Genomic DNA, 18,803 nt, shown 5'->3' on the forward strand with positions numbered 1-18,803 from the left:
AAGTAGGTTGGAAAATTTACCTCAATGTGATAATCAGTCTTTCTATGGGCGGAATACTCCTTCTGAATCTAGTGTTTTGTCTCTCTAGATGTGTGGAGAGCAGAGCCAACAATTCATCAAAACTGTAAAAAAAAAACATATATGGCATTTATCAACATTATCCATGTAAAAAATAACATACATAGAGACATATTTGTTAAAGAGTTGACATGAACATATGTTCTGACCTTTTAATTGACATCCGTGTGTAATTAAAGAATTTGTCTTCATGAGCACGGAGGTCATGATAAAGGATCCTGAACTGGCCTCTCTCTTCCCTTTGGGAGATGACAGGATGGATCCAGAAGCGATGCCTTCTCCTTCTCCTGTCCTCTTCTTCCTCATCAATAACAGCTGCTACAGCAGCCATAATTACTGCTGCTCCAACATACTGCATAGCCAACATGTTTCCTGCAACATACACTACTATTCCAAAACAGGAAATTACATCACTTGCAGGAAAAGGAATTACATCACTAGCAGGAAAAGGAATCTTTTATGTGCAAGTCGCATACATCAAAGTCGCAACAAGTCGTAGCCGCAACAAGTCGTTGTAAATTCGTACACAAGTCGCGCGTTTATCAAAGTACAAAGTCGCTATTGAAGACGCGCGACTTTGAAGTCGCACTAGTGGAAACCCAGCCTAAGCGCTGTAGCACCATTTATTTGTTTGTTTCATATTTTCTTTTTATTGGAAAGATTTGGTATAGCAGCTTTTATTATACACAGCCTTTATTTTCGTATGCGCTGATTTACAAATGACATTATACACATTTTTTTGAGCTTTATGCAACCTGCCATCTACTGTTCTGGCAGTGGTAATTTTTTTAAAAGTAACGAGTAACTATGCAGCACAAAAAAAAATACTTGAGTAGAAGTATCGAAATCATCGAAAAAATGTAGTGAAGTAAAAGTAGAAGTAGGAGAAAAAAATTCTACTCTAGGAAAGTACAGATACCGCATTTCGGTACTTAAGTACAGTACTTAAGTAGTTCTACTTCGTTACTATACATCTCTGAAGACAACAAATAGTGAATAATTGTCAGGGGGCACGGCACTATATGATGGTTATCTGCTGGCTCATGGACTTTCTGAAGGAAGGGGGAGAGTGGGCACATGTCAACATAATAAAAATATCGGCATATTTTGTAGAGGTGCACCGAATGGAAATTTTAATGCCGAAACCAAAAATTCAGGATGCACTTGGCCGAAAATGACAGTTTAAAAAAAAAAATATATATATATATATATATATAATATATAATTTTTTTTTAATATATATAATTTTATTATATTCGACTTTTTAAATAATATCATGAATTTAAATTAAATGAATATGAATTTATTGTCGGCCATTATCGGCACCTTTAGCTCAAGAAAAAGGCATCCCTTTAAATTCTATGTAAGTCTTCACACTGGTCCATTGCGCTTCTGTTGTGTTAAAAATCCTGCTTGCTGCATTTTTGGTCAGTTAAGAAAACTGCACGAAAAACGCACCTCCCCATTGAAATTTATTGAAAACTCAGGAAGAACGCATTAATAAAGCACCAGTTTTACATTTTTGATGCGGTTTTTGAGTCACATGACCTATGAAAAACACACCATAAGCACAATAAAATCGTGGTAAAATCGCTGCAAAATCACGTGTTTTTGGCACCTTTTTTTTTTTTTTCATCTGCAAAATGCTGACAACACCATTTTCGTCCGATATGTTTCAGCCACTGGAAATTTGGTGCATCTCTAATATTTTGTAAAAGAATCCCTTTAGATACCCATAGTTACCTTAAATCAACCTTTCTCAACCTTTTCAACTCAAGGAACCCTTGAAATAAATTTTTGGTCTCGGGGAACCCCTGCTAAATATTAAAAATCTACAACTCGTTACACATCAGTGTGATTGTCAGTGGGAAGAATGCACCTTACTCTTGTCATTATTGGGAAGAATTAGCCCCTTACAGATAGCTAAAAGGAACAATGGTGCCATTGGAAACTTATCTGAGAGGCAGAAACTGACCCTGTCTAGCAAGTCACGCTGAAAACAAGGGGGTTAGTCGCACACATTTGCAAATGTGTGTAAGCTGCAGCGGCCACGATAAGGCACCCCAGTGTACCGCAGTCCTAATTCTAAATTTTGGGAGTCTCCCAAATTAGCACACATATAACAATAGATATAAGGGCAGGTTTACCTGCATGGAGCCCATCCCTCCTTAAAGGTACAGGGACGCACTGGACACCGAGCAAGGGCAGCAAGGCTAGGTGGTAGGTGAGCAGGGAATTTCTGTTTGTTTTTGATGTGCGTTGTCCTTTGATGTGATCCTTGCTGCAAAGACTAGTTATAGGTTGGGTGGTAGCCATTTGTTTCTTCCAGGATCTGTCCCTGGTGTCTTGTATAATATACACTCACCGGCCACTTTATTAGGTACACCTGTTCAATTGCTTGGTAACACAAATTAATAATCAGCCAATGACAAGGCAGAAACTCAATACATTTAGGCATCTAGACGTGGTGAAGACGACATGCTGAAGTCCAATCTGAGCATCAGAATGGGAAAGAGAGGGGAATTAAGTGACTTTGAATGTGGCATGGTTGTTGATGCCAGACGGGGTGGTCTGAGTATTTAAAAAAACTGCTGATCTACTTGGATTTTTACACACAACCATCTCTAGGGTTTATAGAGAATGGTTTAAAAAAAGAGAAAATATCCAGTGATTGCCAGTTGTGTGGTCAAAAATGCCTTGTTGATGTCAGAGGAGAATGGGTAGACTGGTTAGAGATGATAGAAACTCAAACTCAGCAGTAACTCAGATAACCACTCATTACAAACAAGATATGCAAAATACCATCTCTGAATGCACAACACATTGAACCTTGAAAGCAGATAGGCAACAGCAGCAGAAGACCACACTGGGTGCCACTCCTGTCAGCTAAGAACAGGAATCTGAGGCTACAATTGGCACAGGCTCACCAAAATTGGACAATAAAAGATTGGAAAAACGCTGCCTGGTCTGATGAGTCTTTATTTCAGCTGCGACATTCAGATGGTAGGGTCCAAATTTGGCGTAAACATGAAAGCATTGATCCATCCTGCCTTGTATCAACGGTACAGGCTGGGGGTGTAATGGTGTGGGGGATATTTTTTTAGCACAATTTTGGCCCCCTTAGTACCAATTGAGCATTGTTTAAATGCCACGGCCTACCTGAGTATTGTTGCTGACCATGTCCATCCTTTTATGACTACAGTCTACCCATCTTCTGATGGCTCCGTCCAGCAATGTAATGCACCATGTCACAAAGCTCAAATCATCTCACCACTGGTTTCTTAAACATGACAATGAGGCCACTGTACTCCAATGGCCTCCACAGTCAATATACTTCACAGCCAAAAAGAGAAATTGATGAAAATCAAAGTATTTAATTCCTCATCAAGGATTAAAGAGGTTGTAAACCCCCCAAAAAATTTTCTTTTTGCAACCTGAAAGAGAAATACATAATGAGCTAGTATGCACCGCATACTAGCTCATTATGAAATACTTACCTTAGAACGAGCCCCCGCCGTGCCGTCCGCTTACCTGTGTGTGTGTGTATATATATATATATATATATATAGAGATAGTAAGCTGGGGTTGGGCTTTAGTAGTTTATCGCCATTTCCGGATTGTGCTATTATGATGAGACAAGGCAGATGAAAGCATGACAAGACATAGTGACCATGCGTGTGATAGAATTTCCTTTACACCTGTGTAGACCGGGGGATGTCCTGTGATGTAGAAATCTCCATAGCAACATCCAAGACTGCTTATTTTTCCTGTAAATGGATATTTGTGATGCAGGGAGTATCAATAGGTGGTGATGACTAATTATTATGCTAGGAAATTTATAACTGTTTGTTATACAAGGTAAATGCCAAATTGGGCCTACGTTGTTTAAAAAAACAGGGCTCTTTTAGATGGATGTGGAATAGATGCAGAATTAGAAAAATATGTGTAGAACTTGGTCGTCATTGCATATTCATTGTTGTATTAGGAAATGCTTCTTTGTCTAAAGGCAACCCCCTGACCTGGACAGAGATCACCGGCAGACTTCTGTGGAATGAAAAAATACTCAAGGTTTTCCAGGCTGATTGCTATTTCTACCCAAAGAGAGGGCTAAAAAAAAACGACACTGCAAATTGACACGTACAAGCTTGGTCATAGGTGTGCGCACATGGTGTGCCGGGACACATCCAATTCACCCCATGCGGTGCAGATTCCCCCTGTTGCCTCCCTGCAGTGCTGCATGCACTCTCCTGTTTCAGGATGAAGAGCGGGGGAAGGGGCCAGGTAATATGTAATTTACTGGGCCCTTTTCTGAATGAACACAGTGAGTGATCGGTACTGATCGGCATCATCTTTAGAAGAGGCTTCATTTTGGGACGACAGCCATGCAGACCAATTTGATGCAGTGTGTAGCGTATGGTCTGAGCACTGACAGGCTGACCCCCCCACCCCTTTAACCTCTGCAGCAATGCTGGCAGCACTCATATGTCTATTTCCCAAAGAACCTCTGGATATGACGCTGAGCATGTGCACTCAACTGCTTTGGTTGACCATGGCGAGGCCTGTTCTGAGTGGAACCTGTCCTGTTAGACCTCTGTATGGTCTTGGCCACTGTGCTGCAGCTCCGTTTCAGGGTCCTTGGCAATCTTATTATAGCCTAGGCCATCTTTATGTACTAAATGCCTGTGCACTGTCCAATATGCCTCCCTATTGGACCAGTGTGAAACACTTCAGAAAAGCTGAGCTGCACCTGAGCACCATGAGCAGACCTCACTAGCAGATCCTGCTCTTTGGTAGGCAGAGAGCAATATAGATTTACTCAGAAATCTTTCTGGCAAACAGAAAAGATCCAAAACTATACTCTATCTCTGGCACCTACCTAGGAGGGTGCTACATTTATAAACGAAAATGGGTTACAGCTTTTACATAAGTTTACAAGCAGTTACAAGCATTTGAAATGCCAGTAAACTACAATCCTGAACACAAATTATCTGCTTTAAAAAAAATGGCCTTCTGGCACGTACTATACTCCACAGTAGTCCTAAGTAGGGATGAGCTCAGACACAAGTCCAGCTTAGTTTCAGGGTCTTGGCAATCTTCTTCTAGCCTAGGCCATCTTTATGAAGAGCAACAATTTTTTTTTTCAGATCCTCAGAAAGTTCTTTGCCATGAGGTGCCATGTTGAACTTCCAGTGACCAGTATGAGAGAGTGAGAGCGATAACACCAAATTGAACACACCTGCCTCCCATTCACACCTTAGACCTTGTAACACTAACGAGTCACATGATATCGGGGAGGGAAAATGGCTAATTGGGCCCAATTTGGACATTTTCACTTAGGAGTGTACTCACTTTTGTTGCCAGCGGCTTAGAAATTAATGGATGTGTGTTGAGTTATTTTGAGGGGACAGCAAATTTACACTGTTTTATAAGCTGTACACTCACTACTTTACATTGTAGCAAAGTGTCATTTCTTCAGTGTTGTCACATGAAAAGATATAATAAAATATTTCCAAAAATGTGATGGGTGTACTCACTTCTGTGAGTTACTGTATATATACATTTTCAGACCCCATTGAGATCTGATGTGTTTCCAAAGTGTTCCTTTCATTTTTTTGAGCAGTGTATATATGTGCACATGTGTGTTTGAGCTTTAGGGTGCGCACCCAAATGCAATAGGCTGCGCACACCTATGAGCATGGCCATACACACAGTGAAATTACATCTTATCCATCTGACCATTTTAATGAATTAAATGTATGAAATGTTCATTCAAAGCAATGCAAACTTTAAATTTAGTAAATGGCAAACATAAAGTTTGCAATACTCTCAATCAGATCTTCTCTTAATGAACTATTGGATAGAGTCTACAACAAAGATAACTGTGAATTAATCCAGAAATTACATTGGAAGACAAGACATCTAAATAAATACATAGTTCGCATGCTTTTAAAACCTTTACTTAGAAAGTTCACTATTCTTAAAGCAGGACTCCACCCAGAAGTCCAGCTTTAAGGTCTCCTCTTGCACAATTGGTACTTTTGAGGAGCGGGGGGGAGCAGGTACACGATTTTGACCGGTACCCAGAAGACTGCATCCACCCTTCTCAATGCGCATCGCGACTTGTGCATGCACAGTGGGCACCCGATTGTGAAGCCGTAAGCTGTCACAGCCGGGTGCCCATAGAGAAGACACCGGCGCCGCCAAGGAAGGACAGAGGATGAAGACGGCTGGGCTGAGTGCACTGCTGGACCGTGGGACAGGTGAGTGGCTGTTTTTTAAAAGTCAACAGCTACACTTTTTGTAGCTGCTGACTTTTTTTTTTTGATAGGTGGCTGTAACTCCTCTTTAAAACTTTACAGGGCCCCACTTTGACTAGTAGGAATACAAAACGCTCTGGCAAGTGGGAGGGAAAATATGCCTCAGGGTTGGGGTAAAAAAAGACCTAGCACCTGTTATTGGAAGGAGGAATAATGATCCATCATTCGTGTCAGGGGGAACAAAAGTACCCTATCACTGGTGTCAGGGGGAAGAATAATGTACCATCACTGCTCTCAGTGGAAAGAATAATGCCCCATTGATGGTGTCAGTGGGAGGAATATTGACCTGTTGTTGATGTCAGTGGAAGGAATTGTTCCATATCCTTTGGGTTAGTGGAAGGAACTATGCCCCATCATTGGTGTCCGTGGGAGAAATAGTGCCCCATTGTTGCTATCAGTGGGGGGAATAGTGCACCATTGCTTGATGTCAGTAGAAGGAATAGTGCCCCATCATTGGGGTAAATAGGAGGAATAGTGCCCTATCATTGGGGTATGTGGGAGGAATTTTGCCCCAAAGACCAGTTAAAGGCAAGGAAAGGGCCGCATCTAGTCTGTCTTAGGCTTATTGATTATCAACACCATGACAGGAGCGGAGAAGGCAATAAAACCTTGACAGAAGCTCTAAAGTAGGGTTCACACCATGAGAAAATTGGAAGAAATATTTCTGAAGCATGATAATTTGATATTCACAATAAGTGTACACAACTTTCGACATCCGATTCAGACTTTCCAAATTAAAATTTTCAAAGGGACAAACTAATTTTCTCTTTCGTTCATCAACGGACACAGCACTCCATAAATCATAACTACTGGGTTATATTGCCTCTTCCAGGAGTACGACTAGGCAGAACAAAAAACACCTGGTTACGCTCATGGGCCGTCCCCAGCTTGGTAAATAACCCCCCTCTCTGCTCTAGGTAATCCGTTTTTATCGGTCTAATCGGGAGCAAGGACCTAGGCTCCCAGCTGGGATCTCTGGTCCTTGCAATTTTTTCTCCTTCCTTACATCGTTTTTGTTTTTTCTCTCGGGAGATCTACAATCAACTGCCGGGCTGGTCGACGGGCTTGATAATCTAGATCCAGTGGTCCCCCCAGGCCAGCCAGTGAGCGCGTGCAGACCGCAGCTACGCACTAGGTTGGCCGCGACGTAGCCTCACGGATAGAGGCTGGCCCTCGAGTTAAACGCCTCGCAGGGTTGCATACGACGGGCGTGCATCTGAGTCGCAGTGAGTCCTGCAGGTTCACTCCTCCCATCCTTAAATCCCTCAGTGAGCTGGGCTTCCCCCACTCCCCTTCCCCCTTGTCTGGACCTGGAGTCTGGACAGGATCCCAGGGCAGAGAATGCAGTGGAGACTCCTGCGGCATCCCCCGCTATCCCCACTCTGTAAGGGTCCTGGGATAGTGTGTGACCTGCCCTGGTAGTCTAGAGGGGTCCCAGTGTAGGAGGCCCCTAGGTGCATGCCCTACTGTTTGCAGTGTGAATATAGTGCAGGGAGGTCCCGGTGCAGAGTGCGCAGTGAAGTCTCCCCTAACGTGTGACCTACGTTTGTAAGCACATGTTGGTGGTGCCTAAGCGTTTTGCACGCCGGTACCCCTTTGCAGAGTGTCCGCTAGGTGGACTGTACCACCAAAAGTGGATTTCTTTATCTTCCGTCGACAGACGCAGCCTCATCTCCATGAGCTGAGTGGTTTATGCTCCTCCCATCAGGAGTAGTCTAGGCAGGAAAATTTGAATACAGGCCCAGGGGGCTGTCCCTCCAGGCATAAACCCCCACTGCAAAACCGAGCACATCAGTTTTTCTGCCTTGAGAAGGAGTAGACCTAGGTTTCCTGCTGAGACTCCGGTTTTTTATTGTTTTCAGAATATTTACTTTTATTTCTCCTTACTCACTTGCTAGCTAGTGTTCAGGGAAGAATTTCCTGGTGATCTACAAGCAATGATGCCGGCTGGAGCTTCATACTGGATAATCTAGATCCTTATGGTCCCCCCAGTCTGGCCTGAGTGTGAGCAGGTTATAGTTCCAACCTAGGCCTAGCCACGACGGTGCCCCCTTGTCCAGAGGGGGACGAGCCTGCGAGCGGATGCCTCGCCGGGACACAACGACCTGGAACGCCCTGAGCCGCAGCGTACCCCTTGGCTGGCAGCACCCCCACTTCAGGTGGGAAGCAGTCTGCCCAGAGCGGAGCCCACCCGGTCCATGGTATGGTGAGTAACTGTTCCCCTCTTGCCCCTGCTGGCCTTTGGGGGATGTGGGCCCTCCCCTGGGGATAATGGGATTGTGCCTCCCAAGAGATCCCCCTGGTCTGCCCGGTGCCCGGTCTGTGCGTCTTCCCCTCTCCCTGTCCCTGCGGGGGCTGTGTGTCTGGAGTGCTCTGGCGCTCGGGTAGGGGGGGGGTGACATGGTACCTTGGGCTTGCTGGTCCCTGTTGTGGTTACTGAGGCCTTCATGTGTCAGTCCCTAGCCACATGGTGCGCCGTGGGCGCGGCCATCTTTAGGTGTGGGCAATGGAATTTTTCCCCATAGACTTGTATGGGGCAGCCATTTTCCCTGCAGCTTCCTATTGTTTTGTATGGACATCCATCTTTGTGTAGCCCTGGTGCTATACTTGACAGTGTATCCCTATCAGGCAACATCACTTCCGGTGAGGTCACTTTCTGCTTCTCTCTCCATGCTGTAGAAGATTCAGGAGGCTTTGTGTCTAAGGTGGTAAAGTATTGAGGGTCCCTGTGGGCATATCATTGCACTTTCTGCTATCAGTTTGGTTTAAAGGGGCTCCCTGCAGACCGCTGTGATCGGTGGTGGATACTGCGATTGGCGTTCTTAAAGCTACAGTACTCAGTTTTTTGAAAATTGCACTATGGAGTCCCAAACTGGAATTTGACCCACTCTGTGCGACTCCCAGACAGTCCGGATCGCAGTCGCTGGCCGTGATTTCAGCTGCCCTGGAAAGCTTGGCGACTAAAGTTAATTTAGTCATGAAAAAGGTTAATAGCCGTTAATGGCCACTGCCTTCTCCTCTGTCGAGGTGTCCTCTGATTCAGAGGCTGATGTGGTTGCCCCAGATGCTCCCCTACCAGAGGGGTCGCTGTCTTCGCAGTCAGATAATGAAGAGGGCCGTGGGAACGCGCGTTGTTGGAAGCCCTGATTATTTCAGTGCGGGATAGTTTAAAATTGGCTGATGAGCCCACGCCGGCAGGGACGCGGGTGGCTTTTGGCTCCTAGAAGTCTCCAAAAGCTGATAGGGTTTTCCCTTGTCCCGACACTTTTCACGATATTGTGAATGACCAATGGCGGCGCGTTAAGCACGTGTTAGTGGTGCCAAAACGCTTTAAACTCTGATATCCTTTTGCTGAAAAAGATTTCCAACCGTTGTACGGTGCCACCTAAAGTGGACCATTCTGTTTCCAAATTAAACAAATCTACTCTTGTGCCTGTGGAGGATTCCCCAGTTTTTATAAATCCAGTGGACAGGCGGGGGGAATCCCTTTCCGGCCATCTTCACGTACTGGCGGGTTCCATTTTTAAACCATTTTTTGTGTCTGTGCTAGTCTTACAGACAATGACGGAATGTATTAGGGGTTTGCGGGAGTCTTTGGACCACGAGACTGTTCCTCCGGAACAGCTGTCACTGTTGGACCAGGTCATCCAGGCTCTAATGTTCCTGTGTGATGCATCTATGGATGCAGCTCCCCTGGTAGCCAGGGTCTCGGCCGTGGGCATTGTTTTTAAGGCGCATGGTCTAGTTGAAGAGCTGGTCGGCTGACCAAGCTTCTACATAGATAAGTTGATCAAGGGCCTGACAGGCGGGATGAGTGCTCTTCTTCCTCAATCCTCCGAGGGTAAGACACCCCGTACTAGGCGGGGTTCCTTTCTTTTCTGCTCATAAACGTTTTTTTTTCGTGCCTCTGGGGCGCAAGAAAAAGGTAAGCCGTTCAGAAATTCTGGAGGTGCTAAGAAACCCTGGAGCAAGTCCGAGGCCGGTCAGTCCGGTGCTGCAGACAAGTCCTCTTCTTCAGCATGAAGGGGCGCCCTCACCCGTCTTAGGGGTGGGGGGACGTCTGCCATTTTTTCAGGAACCCTGGACTTCCTTCTTTCAGGACGAATGGGTTTGCAAACTGGTTTGTTTCCAGTACAAGATCGAATTCTGTTCCCAGCCAGGGGATAGTTTTTTTCAGTCAAATCTTCACCTGTCTCCGGAGCGTTTGAAGGATCTGCGGGAGGCTGTGCGTGATCTCCTGGCTCAAGGGGTGATTGTGCCAGTTCCCAAACAGGAATGCTCTCAAGGTTTCTATTCAAACCTGTTCACCGTGCCCAGAGAGGGAGAGGGAGAGGGCAAGATGCGTCCATTCCTGGACCGCAAGGCTGTGATCCGCGGTTTGTGCGGTGAGTCCAATTGGTAAGTGGTGGCATCTTTGAATCGGGGATTTTCTGGTTTCCATCAATCGCAAAGATGCGTATCTCCACGTCCCCATATTCGAGGGACATCAGCGATTCCTGATTCGCAGTGGCAGAGGAGCACTTTCAATTTGTGCCGTTACCCTTTGGTCTCGCCTTGCTATCAGAGGTTTTACCAAGGTCCTAGACCCTGTGCTGGCCTTGTTGCGTTGACGAGGTATCCCCGTTGTGGGGTATCTGGACGATCTCCTGGTGTGAGTTTCCCATTCGGATCTGCTGGAAAACATCTCCATCACAATTCGGACCCTTCAGGACTTCGGGTGGACGATCAATGTCACCAAATCTGCCCTGACTCAGTCTGTGCGGGTCACCTATCTGGGGCTGATCCTCAACTCTGCTCTGGTGAGGGTCTTCCTTCCCTTGGGCAAGCTTCAGAAGTTGCAAAGGGCGGTCCAATTGCTGATCAGTCCTCCTTGCGCGCTTGCATGAGGGCCCTGGGTCTGATGGTCTCGACCTTCGAAGCAGTTCCATTTGCTTAGTCTCACACGAGACAGCTGCAGAAAGAGACTCTGTCACAATGGAACAGAGATCCTTATTTTTTTCTGGTGGCCAGGTTGAATAAAGCGACTCTGGTACCAGTGGAAGAGTCTCCCATGGATAGACGGGTGGAATCCTTGTCCCGCCATTTACACATAGCAGGTCACATGTTGAAGTCTACCTTTGTGAATGTTCTGGTAGTGCAGACTGCTACTAAATGGGCGAAGCTACTTAAAAGTAACTTGGAAGCTGAACGGCTCCCCCCTGCGTTGCTGGAACTAATGGACCAGTTGGCTCAAGGGGCCAGGGCGTCGGCAGTGGGGCTTTTTCATCTCCTGTGTGTCTGGTGGGGGCCACCGAGGTAAATATGTTTGTTTCTTGCCTCACCTAGACGGTTCAGAGGCTCGTAGCCAGGTCTCAGGATCCTTTGACCGAAGCCAAAGATGCACTGGTGGCACTTTGGGGTCAGTACGGACTGAGTTATGCCTTCCATACTTTGAATCTCCTGCCGAGACTTTTACGCAGGATAGGGGGGGGGGGGGAAGAATTCTGGTCATTCTGGTTGCCACAGACTGGCCTCGCCGGCATTATACGCAGATCTGGTAAGGTTGGTTGCCGATGCTCCTTGGAGACTTCCTCTCTGGAAAGATCTGCTGTCTCAATGCCTAATCTTTTATCCTGCTTTACAGTCCCTGGCTTTAACGGCATGGCTGTTGAAAGCCAGGTGTTGAGGAATAAAGGTCTCTGTTACTCTGTGATTCCTACGCTATTGAAGGCCAGGAAGTCATCTACCAGGAAGATCTATCATCGTACATGGAAATCATACATTTCATGGTGTTATCTGTTCTTCAAATGCCCCCTTTTGAAAGACTTCAGGGGCTTTCGCTGCTGTCCTGGTCTCAGAAGGTTCCCTTCTTGGTGGCCATCACTTCTGCCCACAGAGTGTCTGACTGGCAGCGTTGTCTTGTCGATCACCTTATCTGCTGGTACATAGTGATAAGGTGGTACTTCAGCCTAATCAGTCGTTCCTTCTTAGGTCGTTTCGGATTTTCATCTGAATTATGACATTGTATTGCCTTCACTTTGTCCTAAACCTCCGCATCTGACGGAGCATGCCTTGCATTCTTTGGCAGTGGTTAGGGCGATCAGGGTCTATTTACAGACCACTGAGTCCTTTCAAAAAATCGAACGCTCCTTTTGTCCTTTTTGATGGACCTCGTAAGGGTATGGCTGCGTCCACTGCAACTATTTCCAGATGAATCAGGCAGACGGTGGTACAAGCCTATTCACTAAAGGGTCAGGTTCCTCCTTTTCCAGTGAAGGCTCATTCTACGAGAGCGCTGATTGTCTCTTGGGCTTTTCGCCATCAGACGTCGGTGTTACAAGTTTGCAAGGTGGCAACTTGGTCGTCTGTGCATATGTTCACTATATTCTACAAGGTAGATGTGTTAGCATTACCAGATGCTTCTTTTGGCCACAACGTTTTGCAGGCTGCAGTTTAACAGAGAGTTCCGTTTGTTTCTCTTTGAGTCTTCCATTGTTTCCGAGTGAGCTCCAGTTGTTCCTGGTTGAGCTCTATTTTACCTGTTTGGCTACTTTAGCCATTGGGGAATCAGTTTTTGGTTTCTGTGTTGTTCCCACCCCTCATGATATACTGTTTTGGGACATCCCTACGAGTCTATGAATAGGAAGAGCTATGTCTGTCGATGAACTTCAGAGAAAAGGATTTTACGGTAAGCTCTTACAAAAATCCAGTTATTTTCGCTAAGTCTTTTCCACTTTATCCAAAGCTAAATAACATGTTTTACATAGAGCTAGGTTTTCTTTTTATGTTTTTTTTTATTCAGATTTTTTTTATAAAACATTTTTTATTCATTTTACAGACAAAAATACAAATAAAAGGAGCTAGGTTTTAACTTCGGTAAGAAAATTGGCATTTAACGCTGATTGTTAGCTATGCTTAACACATGGCAGTGCTTTCTAAAGGACCTTAAATTACTTCACAGTAAAATAAGGAATAGCTAATTCTCACAGTTTTCTTATTCCTTCACAGTCTTTAGACTGTAGGGACTGGGAACAAAATGAGATAAATTCTGTTAATCACACATTTCTTTTCCTGTGTAGTGATACTAACATGCAGTGTAACCAACATCATTTCGCATTAAATTGTTTTTTTGACGTGCTACAGCCCAATATTTTCAATGAGTGAAACAAAATGTACTGACTTGGTTGAATGCCTAATCTAATTTGTAAAACAAGATTATTTCATTGTACTGCTATAACTTTATTTGCACAGAGACTGGGCATTGAGAAGACAGACCCTGCAGCTTTAACGGAAGAAGAAATCACAAAGTTCGTACGCCTTGACATCGATCCAGACACCATCACGTGGCAGAGAGGTATGTAGGCAAGGACTTCAGAGTCATACAGTCTTAAGCTGAACTTTAGACCGACCGCTAAATACATAAATTAAATTCATATTTAAGAGTGGTTTTACCTTCCAAAGGATTTATATATCTGTCCACCTAGTCTAAAGATTTACACAGCTCTGCCACACAACCCATCCAGGTAGTTGACACCACTGGCAACTAAAAGAATACAGTAGTGTCCTCTGTCCATGCCTAGTCTGTTGACTGGACAGTGAAAGAGCAGCAGCAGAAGTCCTCTCTCTGCTCATTTTGCTTTCTCCTTCTATAATCATGTCCCTTGCATACAGCTCACCCTATTGACTGTCAGTCCTGCCCCTCCTTTTTCCATCTGACAGCTGCTGTATAGGGGATTGCAAGAGGTTAATTCCAAGTCAAAGTTAGACACTTATGCCCCATACACATGTGCAGATTATCTGCAGACTTACCAAAACCATATAATATGAGGTCAAACCTAAACACTTTCAATTTGTATGCAATCCGGCAGGCCCTTGCACTACATAGAAAAGGTAAGTCTGCAGACAAAAGTCTGCAGATAATCTGCACGTGTGTACGGGGCATTACACTCCATGCATTGAACAAATGTCATGATTTATTATCATATACAGAATTGCAGTCATTTTTTTTTTGTCTCTTTTCAATTTTTTTTTTCTCTTTCGTTCATTGAGGGACACAGCTCCTCATTTTCTTGACCATTGGATTATACTGCCCCCACAGGAGCAGGACACTAGGCAGAAAAAGAACTTGACTATGCCTGTGGGCAAAACAATGTCCTCATTCAGATGGAAATTAGAGACAACCTATGGAAGGAATGACGGAGAAGGGCGAAGAACCACCTTATCTTTGTGGACCACCAAATAAGGGGAACGACAAGACAACCCCGCCGATTCCTACACCCTATGGTCAGAGGTGATAGCCACCAAGAAGGCCACCTTCTGGGATATCTCCCGAATATTTAAAAAAAAAAACAGGAGAAAAAATCTATCTAACAAAAAAAAAAATTGCCAGGACCAGAGAATCCCAGCAAGGAACTAGGTCCTTAACTCCTGACTAGGCAGAAACCTCTAGCAGAGAGGAAGAGTATACCTCCTGGGACTGCCTATAGGCATAGTCAAGTTCTTTTTCTGCCTAGTGTCCTGTATAACCCAATAGTCAAGATCAAGAGCTGTGTCCGTCATTTACCCCAGCCCCCTCTAAACATAGATCTTTGTCCATCCTCCAGCACGTCTGACAGCTGTGGCCTCCTGCTCAGGCAAAAGTCTAGTGCTGGGTTGCCAGAGCTTGCGCACTCGCATCCCATAGACTTGAACAGGATGCACCCATATAGGGCTGCAGACAGTATGGAAGGCTGCAGTCCTAGCATAGCTCTGTGTAATTGGGGGGGGGGGGCTGGGGTACATTTTTATCAAATGTACTTCCATTTACCCCCTTCGGACCGCCCCACGCAGATATACTGCGGCAGGGCAGCCCTCCAGCGCGAAATCGCGTACCTGTGCGTGATTTCGTGTACTAGGTCTGGGGCACGCGCACACGCTGCTGGCGACCTGCTCCCAATGTGATTGGACACAGCGGGAACCAATCAGCGGGTCTGGGGGACCCGGCGTTTGCCAGCACCCTGCGATCGTACTCAGGAGAGGCAGATTGGCGGTCTGTCTATTTAAACAAGGCAGACTGTTTCTGTGAGAGGGGAAGGTGGAGCTTCTTGCTAAGCAGGAACACAGATCTCTGTCTTCCCCCACACAGTTAGAAAGCACTCCCTAGGGGCACATTTAACCCTTTTATCACCCCTGGTGTTAACCCTTTCCCTGCCAGTGTCATTATTACAGTGACAGTGCATTTTTTTTAGCACTGATCACTGTATTGGTGTCACCGGTCCCCACAAGGTGTCATTTAGTGTCAGATTTGTCTTCTGCTATGTCACAGTCCCACTAAAAATCACTGATTGCCGCCATTATTAGTAAAAACCAAAAAAAACATAATTCCATAAAAAGCTTATAGTTTGTAGACGTGATAACTTTTGCGTAAACCAATCAATATATACTTATTGGGATTTTTTTTTACCAAAAACATGTAGCAGAATACATATTGGCCTAACTTGATGAAAAATGAATTAATTAATTTTTTTTACATTTTTTTTTATTGGGTATGATTTGAAGCATGAAGTAAAAAAAATATTTTTTTTTTTTGTTTTTTTTTGTTTTTTTTTAAATTGTCTGTATTTTTTTGTTTATTTTAAATTGTATTTTTTTGTTTAAAGCGCAAAAAATAAAACCGGCAAAGGTGATCAAATACCACCAAAAGAAAGCTCTATTGGTGGGGAAAAAAAAGTTATCAATTTTATTTGGGTACAGCGTTTCATAACTGCGCAATTGTCAGTTAAAATAACGCAGTGCCTAATTGCAAAAAATGGCCTGGTCAGGATGGGGGGGGGGGGGGGGGGCGCGGTAAACCTTCCGGGGCTGAAGAAGTTAAAGGGAATAGGTTATGCAAAAATGTGATTCATGGTTTTATTGTTGTTTTGCTTAAATGTAAAAGATTTTTTTTGTACGTCTAAATTAGTAATTATAATAATGAAATATTGTGTTCTAATTTGGAGCAGTAATCAGAACCTGGTAACTCCTCAGAGCCTCCTGTGCAGCATAAAACATTGCTCAGATCTTTAGTCCCCAGTTGTAGTCTTACATACTTGGTTGTACTTGGTTGCAGTCAAAGCAGGTAGTGGATCCATACATACATACATACATGGACATACATACATACATACAACCTACCTGCTCAGTACTTTTACCAAAGCATTATCTCTCCCTGTTTTTAACAATCTGGTAATCAAAAAGTCATATCAAAAAGTATAATCTCCTAATTAGGCGGTAGTAAACCACAGCATGTAAAGAAAAAAAAATCTCCTGCAATGTAAAGGCATAATGTGCTACTAGCACATTATGAAATACTTACCTTAGAACGAAGCCCTTCAGCGGCATGCTGTCACCGCTGACAGGGCTTCCATCTTCACCCGGTCTTCCTTTCAGGTTCGCAAGCTACGGCTATGTGAGTGGCTGGGACAGGGATGACATCCCTCCCGCGTTTGCGCGCGGCTCCAGCATGGTATGCCTGACCACCTGAGCGCATGTGCCGATGGTGTCACCAGCTTTCCTATGTACCATTATACCAATATTGTACCTCTTTTGCAAAAAAGAAAAAGCTTTCAATGTGTTCCAGACCTGGCCGTTCCTCAGCCTCCAGTTTGTTGTATAGTTGTATAACAAAAACTCCTTCATTACTTCCTGCTACCTATCCCTTAGGTTGGGAAAACCGTTAAGACACAGGAAGGAGTTCACCAGCTGACCTCATTATTTCACACCCTGCACCTGCCCTCCCCCTCCGGGAGATTGCTTACGGCCACCTCTATTCACATGCAATCAGAATCGGTCTATATATCTGTTCTCACTAAATGCACAGCCAGTGATCATCTTCCTTTTTTTTGTTCCTTCATCTTGCACAGATTGTTCATTTGGCAGAGTGATCACATAAGCTTTAGGCCCCTTTCATACATACATGTCAGTTTTTCATGCGGATCTGAACGGATGCTCCATGCATCTCTATGGGGCAGTTGATATCAGCGGAGACATGTCCACTGACATCTGATCCGATCCTGTCCTTCAAATCCGGACGGATAGAAACCCTATTTTCCATACGTCTGGCGGAGAGCAGGGATCTGACACCTCTGTCTCCGCACACAGAGCGGAGACGGAGCTGTCATCCGCCTGCTCAGCGGGGGATCGGCGGATTGATTTCCTGCTGAGCAGAAAACGGAAAGGACAGGATCGGACATGTGTGAAAGGGGCCTTAGTTTTGCAAACAGAAGAAGTCTGTCCTTGGAAGTCTGTAAAGCTCACCTTACACATTTGATTCTGATTGTACAATCTCCATTAGGCCCCTTTCATACTTGTGCGACTTGGGACTGCAAAGTCACATGACAAGTCATACCCAATGATTTCCAATGAGTACCATTCATATCTTACGACTTCAAAGTAGCTCCTTCACTACTTTGGCCTGACTTTATTGCGACTTGAGGTCCATATACCTCAAGATTACACAGGCATTGCTTCAAGTAGCGTCAAAATCGTGTGACTTTCAGGTCGCACAGGTTTAAAAGGGTGCCTAAGATCCATCATCAACTAAGTAATGCAAGGACCTGCCTGATTGGATACAGAGTGATTGGATAGATCAGTGTGTCCTCCTATTTCATAGTTTAGGTAAATCTAAAGGAGATTGTACAATCAGATTGTATGAGCTATGGCCACCTTTATACACCCAAAATTAACTAGTCGCTCCTTTGGTGCCATTGTTAATGGCACCCCAAATGCAGACGCAAACACAAATTTTGCCATGTGAAAAAACAAGTGGCAAACGCAGCAAAACACACAGTAAAAAACAACATGCAAACTTCACACGCCAAAATGCCCATGAGCTACTTTGCCATGTGTAGGGCAGCCCATTGACATGTGTGAGTGGGGCCTGAAAGTGAAATCGGTGTGTTTACATTAAGGCTTCGTTCACATCTGTGTGTTTTCAAGTAACGGCAATCTACATAGAAAATGCATGCCGTGTGTTTTGGAAAAATGCTGCAAATTCGCATCACTCTTGCATTGCTGTTAAATGTTAATGGCACCCCTAGCTCAGGTAGCAGATGGGTGTTCGCTGTGCGACAAACATGCTGCAAATGCAGCAAAAAGTCCAGTAAGAACTGTGCTACGCTTCACTCTTTTGGGACTTCTTTCAAGTGAACAGGCTGCCCTATGCATGATAAGCCAAAATGCACCCCCGCCCCGTTCCTGCTACGCTGAGATGCGAACGTGGCTGGACTACCGAGTGTCTCTTTCCACTGCCGCCTGTGTACTTGTATAAAGGTGGCCATACACTATGCAATCTGATTGTACAATCTCTGTACATTTTTCTTTAGATTTACCAAAACTTTGGAAAAGGAGGACCCACCTGAACAATCTATTCAATTTGTATTAAATCAAGCAAGCCCTTGCACTACATAGCTG

At 44.7% G+C, this 18,803-nt stretch overlaps 1 protein-coding gene across 1 annotated transcript in view; it reads left to right on the top strand.

Annotated features, from left to right (window-relative positions):
- Positions 1 to 18,803, top strand: part of MTHFD1 (methylenetetrahydrofolate dehydrogenase, cyclohydrolase and formyltetrahydrofolate synthetase 1) — a 177,475-nt gene that overhangs the window by 106,916 nt on the left and 51,756 nt on the right. Inside the window, exon 16 of the mRNA XM_082275758.1 lies at positions 13,626 to 13,728. Coding sequence (XP_082131884.1) covers positions 13,626 to 13,728 — 103 coding nt within the window. The remainder of the gene's footprint in view (positions 1 to 13,625; positions 13,729 to 18,803) is intronic.

This window comes from Pelophylax lessonae (assembly GCF_965119305.1).
Source record: "Pelophylax lessonae genome assembly, chromosome: 13".
Classification (NCBI taxonomy): domain Eukaryota; kingdom Metazoa; phylum Chordata; class Amphibia; order Anura; family Ranidae; genus Pelophylax; species Pelophylax lessonae.